At 41.1% G+C, this 10,936-nt stretch overlaps 1 protein-coding gene across 1 annotated transcript; it reads right to left on the bottom strand.

Annotated features, from left to right (window-relative positions):
* Positions 1-5,965: 5,965 nt before the first annotated feature.
* Positions 5,966-9,097, bottom strand: LOC137502917 (cuticle protein 21-like). Its single transcript, XM_068230116.1, has 2 exons — positions 9,084-9,097; positions 5,966-6,451 (listed from the first exon to the last, which is right to left on the bottom strand). The coding sequence occupies exons 1-2, from the start codon at positions 9,093-9,095 to the stop codon at positions 5,966-5,968; spliced, it is 498 nt and encodes a 165-aa protein (XP_068086217.1). The 5' UTR covers positions 9,096-9,097.
* Positions 9,098-10,936: the final 1,839 nt, after the last annotated feature.

Below are 10,936 nucleotides of genomic sequence, written 5' to 3'. Positions count from 1 at the left end.
GGAAAATACCTTATTAGTTATTTATCTTTTTTTCGACATATTATTCACGTCGGTTAATTGGCATCGTGAACGAGATAGAAGTATTTCTGTGTATTTACGCTTGAACGGTATGACAACTCTTGACCTCTTTCCCCGTAGGATGGGGGCGGTAGAATACCTCCAGGGTATCCCCTGCCTGTCGTAAGAGGCGACTAAGAGGGGCCTCAAGGTCTCTCAACTAGGTAGCGTGGGTTGGTGACCACGGGGCCATTAGCTGAGTCATGGCATTGCTTCCACTTACTTGTGCCAGGCTCCTCACTTTGATCTATCCTATCCGACCTCCCTTGGTCAACTATTGTTCTTTTCCGACCCCGATGGTATTAGAGCATTCGAAGCCTAAGGTTTCTTACATTTTCACGCCCTTCGTGGCCCTTGTTTTTCTTTGGTTGATACCTTCATTTTTCAAATTGTATGACCCATTCAATTTGTTCCCTCTGCTTATTAATAGAGGATGGCCGCATAGTTGTACTTACTGTTGAAACAATAATCACTACCATCACTACTCATGATCTCTATATAAACGTTTATTATTGTTAGTAAGTTATTACATCTGCCACTTTGTGCCGTTCCATTTAAAAATATGGAGTTAGTATCAATATCTTGGTTATTAATCATCCCATGCGACTAAGTAGCACGTTATTTTACAAGGCCCTGGGTACCATTTACGAATATGAAAACAGAATGCCGATATATTTAATGGTTTAGAAGTTATTTCTGTGTAACATGTTAGGTGAATAACCCTGTGTATGTAAGCGTTGGTCGAACATACCTGGTCCCTATCTCCAATCTGCTTCCTTCCCTTTCACATCCTGCCATTTTTGATCGGTCCTTTCCGACTATCCTGTATATGTAGCGTTATTATGCAAACTTTGGTTGGGTTTTAGCGGGAAATGGGCTTGGTGATCAGGCTGCCAGGAAGGCCGTTACATTGACATCCCCTCCCCACGTTGTCTAACAAGGTTTCTGTATGGAATGTACGTTGTCAGATGAGATATTTGATAATATCCCACTGGGATGAGGAGTGTTCGGGTTTCGCGGAGAGAAGCAGTGGGATTTTGTTGGCTTCGGATAATGAATGGTATAGCAACGCAGTGCTACTTACTGAAGGGAATCCCTCTTCCTCCCCCTTTTGGTGTGTACTTTGGGCAATCATTTGACCGTAGTACACAACCTTATGGAGTGCGTGACCTGACCGATCTGCGACGTTCTCTATTACTTCCCAGGACCATTTCTCTCCTTCTACGAGTTGACGAGTTCTATCAGTTTTTAAAGTGAAGTTTTTATTTTATTAATTTTTTTAGCTCTCCTTTTATTGAGATATACGCTGGTATTATTTTGGCTCTGTCACTTTTTCGTTTTAATACGAGGGAAAGTCAATAAGTATCTGCAATTTTGCTCTAATTGTCTGTAGGTCGGCTGTATTGCGTTATGTGCTCACCAGCCGCGAGATGGCACCGTTGTCTACGTGTGTGTTAGGTTTCACCGTTATCAGATCAGTACAATGGAAATTCGTGGAAGACTTTCAGCACAAAACGGGGACAATTTTTTACCACAGCGAAGTGTTTACCACTGGATTGAACAGTTCAGAAGGGGTCGCACGACCGTGAAGGATGAGGGAAGACCCGGGTATCCATCTGCAGCCGTAACTGGTGTCAATATTGAACAAGTGCGTGATATGATCCTGAATAATATGTGAGTGACTGTTCTATGAATTTCCGCTCTTGGTACACCCTCAGACCTCAATAAACGGATTACGGAGCGCTGTTTTTCTTGGGTGCAAACAGAGAGTGTCGCGGCCATCTTTACATCGTAATAGCGCAAGCTGTACTGATCTGGTAATGCTGAACCTACCATATACGCAAGGTTGCCACCGGGAAAAATATTTTCGTACTGAATTTTCCCGTAAAAAGGTACTAGATTATGGAAAAAAGTACTAAATCATTTATTTACAATGGAATAGGGTTATTCATAAAGGAATTAAGTTATAGAAAGCGAAGTATACTTATAAAAATACACATTTATTAAATTAGAACAGAACTTACCGGTTTTGATCTTCATATTTTGCTCTTCTCTTAATCCTTGGAAAACATTGCCAAAACAATAAACTGTTTCGAAATGTGAAAATTATGGGCAGACGAATGTTTCAGTTTCTCCTTTGTCAGGAGGAGCCCTTTCAACATACAGGATTGGAGTTTGTTTCTCAATTTGTTCTTATTGGTAGTAACAGCAGAAGAATGTAGTAAACAGAACACTGCCTTCACAAAATTCGTCAAATTTGGAAGGATGTAGTCGCCTACAGGATTTTTAATTTCAAAAACACCGGGCGAGTTGGCCCTGTAGAGGCGCGCAGCTGTGAGCTTGCATCCGGGAGATAGTGGGTTCGAACCCCATTGTCGGCAGCCCTCTAGATGGTTTTCCGTGGTTTCCCATTTTCACACTAGACTGAAAAGCTTTTAAGTTTCTGTGGACTTAGCTAACCACTATTTCCTATCTAATTTCATTAACACTTTCTGTAATTACAATAGGGAAATATATTTGCTAATGGGATTATACTGATAAAACTGCCATCTCATTAGTAATTTTCCAGGTTCGCCATGGAGAGATTTCTTAAAATAGCATCACGGAAATCCACCGTCTTAAAAATCTGTTCGCAAACTTCAACATGGCTCTGAAACACCTTACCAATTTCTTTCTTGTTCTTTTGCTGCAGTAGAAGAGTTTATACTCAACCCCCGTAAAAGGTACTAGATTTCCATAAAAAGAACTAACGTACTAAAAATGATCATGAAGTACTAGATCTAGTACTAAAGTACTAAAGGTGGCAACCCTGCATATACGTAGAAAACGGTGCCATCTAGCGGCTGGTGAGCACACAACGCCATAGAACCAACCTAAAGACAATTAGAGCAAAATTGCAGTTACTTATTGACCTGACCAGGGCCGGATTAAAGGGTTGGGCTAAAGGGGCTGCAGCCCCGGGCCCCACGTGACAAAGGGCCCTTGGCCGAACCTAAAATTGTATAAAAAGGCCTGCTGCTCCACTCCGTGCATGTAAATGAATATTTACACTCGCAAAATATCGAACACGCACTCTTCCTTAATTCCTTCTTATCAGCGGTCCGCGTTAGTATTTCATCACTGCTAGAATCAATTACCGTCTGGAGACACGAATCCTCGCTACTTCATCATCATCATCATCATCATCATCATCTGTTTACCCTCCAGGTTCGGTTTTTCCCTCGGACTTAGCGAGGGATCCCACCTCTACCGTCTCAAGGGCAGTGTCCTGGAGCTTCAGACTCTTGGTCGGGGGATACAACTGGGGAGTATGACCAGTACCTCGCCCAGGCGGCCTCACCTGCTATGCTGAACAGGGGCCTTGTGGAGGGATGGGAAGACTGGAAGGGATAGGCAAGGAAGAGGGAAGGAAGCGGCCGTGGCCTTAAGTTAGGTACCATCCCGGCATTCGCCTGAAGGAGAAGTGGGAAACCACGGAAAACCACTTCCAGGATGGCTGAGGTGGGAATCGAACCCACCTCTACTCAGTTGACCTCCCGAGGCTGAGTGGACCCCGTTCCAGCCCTCGTACCACTTTTCAAATTTCGTGGCAGAGCCGGGAATCGAACCCGGACCTCCGGGGGTGGCAGCTAATCACGCTAACCACTACACCACAGAGGCGGACTCCTCGCTACTTACGCACTGTAATTATTGTAAAGGTTATTGTTGACGAAAATTTAAATCTGGCAGCTTGCGAGTACGGACAGAAGGAGAAGGGGGAAGAGGTCTAGGAAGTTAGCGGGAGGGGACAGGGGAAGCACGGTGGAATGCGCATGCTATACTATATCTTCGTATCAGGAAGAGAACTTCCAGTTCACCTCTAATGATTGAACTATTCGTAAGTTACGACTGTAATGTTCTTGTAAAATGGATATAAAATATCCTGTTTTGCATGTCGATTTGATAGTGATGATGAGACAAATGTAAAATATGTTTTGGCATTATGAAATATTAACATGAAAAATAGAGAAAAATTGTAGTCTATTTCAACACTTCCCTATTCATCAATTTAAGTTGGAGTAGTTCTATAACGACTTCAGTATGCTAGTCTTACGTGACGTTACGAAGAAGGGGCCCCACATTTTTAAATATCCCAGGGCCCCCAAACACCTTAATCCGGCACTGGACCTGACTATTATGTTTTTATCTTTTACGTTGTAAAATACACATAATGTTACATTTAAATCAATGTCTTATTTTATCATGGATATTTTTTTTAGGGCTGGAATTTGCGTAAGCAGTTTTGCGTCAGCAAAAGACCGACACCGTTACAAGGCAACAAGTGTACGTCATACGGATATAAGATCGACGCCATGTTGGTGGACGGAAAGACATGTTTTTGGAAGATGTCGATGTTCGACGTATTAAAAGAGGGGCAGTAAACTAAGCGATGACGAATAATTTTAACAGGAACACATTAATTAAAATTCTGAACGCTGCGGAAGGAAAGCTTTTGGGCTTATGCCGTGTGAAAGAAACAAGGTGAGATTATTTACCTGTCGCAGAGATAATTGTTCTGTGTCTTCACAAGGAAAAAAAACGAGTAAAACATCTTTAATTATTAGAACTACGCTTTTATACTTTTAACAATGTTTTATGTAATTTAAGTCTTGCTCGTAAACATCGCCAGAGCCCAAAGGCTTATCATCGTGATTTCTACGAGAAAATTATTTCTTTTGATTTATCCAAACGCTTTTATCTCCCCTGTGGATGGAGGGAAAGGATGCATTCATTATCTGTACCTTCTGCATGTAGTAAGAGACAGCTGTATGTATGCTGGGTATTCAGCCCGAAGGCTGGTTTGATCCTCCACAGCTCCACCAATAGCTGTCATAGGTGTCACTCAAGAGGCGTACTAGGAAAATGAGGAGTGAAGTAGTTTCCCGTTGCTTTCCTCACCGAGCCAGAAGTTGCTACTACACATCAGTCTGCCAAGCCCACTGAAATGCATGCACCAACCGACGTTATGAGCGATGTTTTCACACCATTCATAACAGGGACTGGCTGCATAAGGAATGGCATTACTAGCATCGCTCATACCTCAGTCACTTTCATATTGTCAAAGCCAAGGAATAGATTGTGACAGGTCGATGAAAGTAACAAAATTGCTCTAGCCTCTATCAGAAGACATAGTGCACTGTAAACACTACATCCCGCCAACAAAGGCATATGAGGCAACTAGGAGGTGAACAATCAAATAATCTGTATTCAGCCTCTCTCGTCGTTTAAGCCAAAAACATTCCTGATTCTATGTTTTCCCGTTTAACAACGGAGAAATTTAAATATATATCTTTTAAATTACATTTTAATTTATTTTAGAGCTTGCATCCGGGACATAGTGGGCTCTAACCCCACTGTCGGCAGTCTCGAAGATGGTTTACCGTGGTGTTCCATTTGCACTTCAGGCAAATGCTGGGGCTGTACCTTAATTAAGGCCATGGTCGCTTCCTTCTCACTCCTAGACCTTTCCTATCCCATCATCGGCATAAGACCTATCTGTGTCGGTGCGTCGTAAGAAAATTGTACACATTTAATTTATTTTAAAACATTTTATAGAAAATAAAACATACTGAATAAGATGCATCGACGATTTTGAATTCATAACAATATATATTTTTAATTAATCCTGGTGAGTGGGTAAATGTTAAGTCTATAATTTGGTTTCGTATCATCTTTTGCCATTAATGGCCGGTGACCTAGATGTTACATCCCTTTAAACATCAATCGAAATTTAGTTGATTACTATATGTTTTGTGTTCAACAAACGAAGAGATATTTAAACTGTAACAATAAATATTTATTTCACTATATTTTACATAGTTAGATCAGATACAAATAAATAGGTTAAGGTTTGGTCAGTGACTGGTGTTTAACCAATGAGGGCCTTTCCGTAAGCGAGGGGAGCGGCGGCGATGGGGGCGGCGACCTTAGCGACGGCAGCGACGGCGGGTCCTCTGTGTACGACGGCGTTGAATCCGTTGATGGGGTCAGCAGTGTACTCTACGGTACGGGTGGTGCCGTCAGGCTCGACCAGGCTGTAGCTACCCTGGACAACATCTCCTTGGCGGCTCTCCTGCTGTCCCTTGGAGTCTCCGGTCAGAGCGTCCTGGACATCGTAGGAGTAGCTGTAGCTTGGGTTGGGGTCGTAGTCGGTGTCAATGGCGGCGGCAACGGGAGCAGCTACAGCCCTGGCGATGGGGGCGGCGTAGGCAGCGCGGGCAAGACCGAGGGGAGCGGCAGCGATGGCAGGGGCGGCGTAGGCACGGGCGGCCAGAGGAGCTCCAGGAGCGTAGACGGCGGGGGCGCCGAGGAATCCGGCCTTAGCCACGGCCACGAGGGCGGCGAGGACGAAGATCTAGAACAAAGTGATATTCATTTTATTAATTTGCGTGGAAAGGTTTGCTTGCCATACACTATTTATTTATTTATTTATTTATTTATTTATTTATTTATTTATTTATTTATTTATTTATTTATTTTTCAGTACAGGAAGGAACCCCTATTTTGCGTAACGTAATAGAGTTACAGTTACGAATTACATAAGATTCACCAACATTCATATAGAACAGGAATTTGGAAAGGGAATAGCAATCCAAGGAGAGGAGATCCAAACCTTAAGATTTGCCGATGATATTGTTATTTTATCTGAGACTGCATAATATCTGGTGAAGTTGCTGAAGTGGGGCCGAAATTGCTGAATGGTATGGACACAGTCTTGGATATGGAGTACCCCCACAAATGAAAATAAATAAATCGAAAACGAACGTAATGGAGTGCAGTCGTACGGAGTCAGGTGATGCAGGAAATATTAGACTAGGAAATTAAGTTTTAAAAGAAGTACGTGAATATTGTTACTTGGGTAGTAATTTTTTTTTTTGCTAGGGGCTTTACGTCGCACCGACACAGATAGGTCTTATGGCGACGATGGGATAGGAAAGGCCTAGGAGTTGGAAGGAAGCGGCCGTGGCCTTAATTAAGGTACAGCCCCAGCATTTGCCTGGTGTGAAAATGGGAAACCACGGAAAACCATTTTCAGGGCTGCCGATAGTGGGATTCGAACCTACTATCTCCCGGATGCAAGCTCACAGCCGCGCGCCTCTACGCGCACGGCCAACTCGCCCGGTGGGTGGGTAGTAATTAGTGGGATATAAAATCAACAAATATATTATTATTATTATTATTATTATTATTATTATTATTATTATTATTATTATTATTATTATTATTATTAGCTGTGTTATAAAGTGCCAGAAGTAAATTACCATGATGTGACTAATATGTTACGTTGTACTGTCGTGGACCTAGAAACATGATGTTTTCAGAAGTATTCTCTTTTCGAAGGACATTTCATACTTTTCTAACAGCGTTAGTTTCACGAAACGAAGTTCAAAGGTCAGACAAAATTGAGACGCATTTTGTTAGAGCGAAATGTATATCTTCGTCGAATAACTGTCAACGTAGCACCTTAGTTTTAAATTCTTCTGTCCGTTACTGCTTGAAATGGGTGTGTTCATCTTTGGCCAGCCAATTTGAGTGTATTATAAAATATAAATTTCTTACTCTTTATAGCTGGAAATATGATTTTTGACCCCAACTTGATCTCGAATAATTGGATACATTACCATTGTTGTACTTGACCTCTGAGTTGAATGTTATTAAAGCTTCAGAGTATGTTTGTTATGATCTATATGGCGATGGCACTATTGACTTTCGTGCAGTTTTGTTTCAGAAGCAGGAGTAGCGAGTTATCTGGTGACAAATTATGACGTCATTATCTACCGTATACAGCCCATTTAGGATAAGACGTAATACAAAATTTTCTGCATTGTTAGAATAGCCATGCTTCCTTTTTTAGTATGCGAAAAATCCAAGTGTCTTCCCCGTTGGCTTGTACGAGGACTGTTGCGGTTCAAATCCCGGCCAGTGCTTGTGGAATTTATGAAATTAAATTATGTTCCTGTGGTTCGAATTTCACGTAAAAATGGAGGTCCCATGGCAATGTAGGTGCTTAAAACTACAACTTTGCATCTTTGCTTTGATTTTGGTATAAATATGTCTGATGGCTGGGGATCATCCGGAAAGTTATGTAACGTGACGTGACAAAATGTGTGACGGAAGTGCAATCATAGCAACCGTGCAGGTAGTGATGTAAGGACGGATGGATGGTCAGACAGTGCTACCTAGCAACCGTGCAGGTAGTGATGTAAGGTATGGATGGATGATCAGACAGTGCTACCTAGCAACCGTGCAGGCAGTGATGTAAGGACGGATGGATGGTCAGACAGTGTTACCTAGCAACCGAGCAGGCTAAATCTTATGGCTGGTTGACATCTGAAATTAGCAGCCGTTGATGGATGGCCATGACCGCGAGACGTATTTATGATCATTTGATTTTCGCAAAGATAAAGGTGGTTTCTTTTTTTTTTTTTTTTTTTTTTCCTTGTGATCACCCTGTCGGAGGCGAGTTCAGAATTTTCTCAGGTGCATGGCTACGATCTTGACGTTTTACCCTTGATCTTTCTATTGAGTAGAGCTGTCTTATGTATGTGACTGCGTTAATTACCTTCAGAGATCTGAAATGTAATCTGAGTGATCCCAGCACAAATTCTTGAAGGCGTTTGCTGCCTCAGTTTTTAACGTTTCAGACTTGACAGACATAAAATGATAGCCAGCGAAGGAATTCTAGGCTCACCTAAGAGAAGACCCCACCCAAACTACCGAGTTTTACGCGATGAGTATAAAGAATCTGATGAATTCGCTTCCCTTAACTTCATAAGTAGAGCAACCAAGGGAATTATTTTACTGAATACAGTAGCCTACATCTTTCATATTCCGAGTATGCAGAACAAAAGTTAGTGAAGGAAATTTCTAAAGTCGCTATTCCGCCATTCTGCATTTAAAAAAATCGTCTGTTATGATTTGAATCACTTGTCACTCTTGTAGCACTATCACTGTCTTGAAATGTCTGCAGGTTGTATACAACTCACCTTGAATGCCATTGCTGTGCTGATTCACTGAAAACTGTGCTATCCAAGGATCGAACCCTCCTTTTTATACATACACCCGCACTCAGTTCATGCCAAGAGAGGTGACGCAATTTCTTGGCCAGTATGGTCAACAAGAGATTGCACCCAGTAGTGCACCACGGGACCACGCCTATCTGAAGGAATTCTGGCACCTCATTCTGCTTGCCAAGAATATTTTTTTTTCCTTTAGACTTAAAACTCGTTTTAATGTGCAGGCTGTTGTGACATATATTAGCCATTTTTCTACCTTACACTCTTGGTTTCAAAGATGTTTATCTTTTGTCACTTAATCTAGTTGTTGTCCTGCTTTGGGCGTGCTGCCATACACCAACATTTACTCTCTATACAAGACGATTTATTTACAATATAAATGCAATATATGTCAAAGGTCAGTATTTTCTATAATCCTAGTTCATCCGTAGCGTCAGTGTAAGAAAAGAAATCGACATTTAGTTAGGAAATATTTGTGTATGATTTTCAGTGACATACAACAGTAGTCTATCTGCATTGTGAATCAAAGTTTAAAATATATTCCTTACAAGTATGTCTAACTTTTATGACGTCTAATTTCATCATGCTTGTGTGTTAAAAATGCGTTCTTCTGTTTAGAGGAGCACGAGCTTTTCAATAAAGATGGCTGTCTAGGGGCTAATTTATTTTTATGACTAATATTTCAAAGTTTCTTCGAACATGCTTTTACTTTTCAATTATTATTATTATTATTATTATTATTATTATTATTATTATTATTATTATTATTATTATTATTATTATTAATATTTTACGAAGGGGCCCTCTGAGGACTACGACCTTCAACTCTTCCGCTTAGAGCGGGACCTGATGTCTGCTCAGTACTCGCGTATTCTCTGGCTATTTCTCCCTTCTTTCCTCTGTCCAGAGGGCGCCGTTTTTTTTACAAGGTGGTCTGTCCTGAAACCTCTTTTGTTTGATTATTCTTCTGAGAGGTGCTCGGTTTCGTATGCCGTTTCCAGTTACTCCCTGTTCCTGTACGTTTTTCACTTCTGTTAGCCATGGTGTCTTCCAGTTGTTGAGAAGCCGGTAGATCATCCTAGTTGGGTTCACCCTCGTGATATAGCGATAGACAGTCAGACGCCTCTTCCTAGCTATGTCTGCGATTTTTTTTCAGTATAACTGTACGGCTTCTGGTTTGGTCGCCTTCTGTGCTCGCAATCTGTCTAGTGTGCTTTGATCGGTCTTGGTATCTTTCTAAAGATCTTCCTCTCCTGGACCTTATGTTTTTCCAACAGTCTTTTTCATTTCAGTATCAAGCATTCTGTGGCGTATTATTATTATTATTATTATTATTATTATTATTATTATTATTATTATTATTATTATTACGTAATAGGATTTAAAAGATCAGGTTCCGTGCACACCCAATAGCTCACGAACATACAGGTAAGGTAACTGTAACTGAAGTCAATCATTCCCCTCTCCACTTTACGCAACTGGTGCGTAAACTGGTCCTTCCCTTTCGCATCTATTAGCGTAAAAAGAATATCAATTCTGTGAAATAAACATATTAAAATCAAGCAAGGGTATGTTTAGCATATTAGAATTGAAGGAATTATTTCGTATACGTTCTTGTACTCTTCTGAATTATGAATTATAATTGCGTGTCTTTTGTTGCGCATGAGGGAGGCTGTGATGTATTAGGAGGCCATGATTGGTCTTCGGGAACAGAATTAGTTACGTACGAAACAGCCGCGGAATGTGAGAGATTTACGCAATTTTGGAACTAGTACAATATTTTATTTCATACCATGATGGATTTACTTATTTATAATGAAATG

Source organism: Anabrus simplex, chromosome 13, assembly GCF_040414725.1.
Source record: "Anabrus simplex isolate iqAnaSimp1 chromosome 13, ASM4041472v1, whole genome shotgun sequence".
Lineage (NCBI taxonomy): Eukaryota > Metazoa > Arthropoda > Insecta > Orthoptera > Tettigoniidae > Anabrus > Anabrus simplex.
The sequence above is the reverse complement of the archived record's forward strand: the minus strand, read 5'-3'. Positions and strand labels throughout refer to the sequence as shown.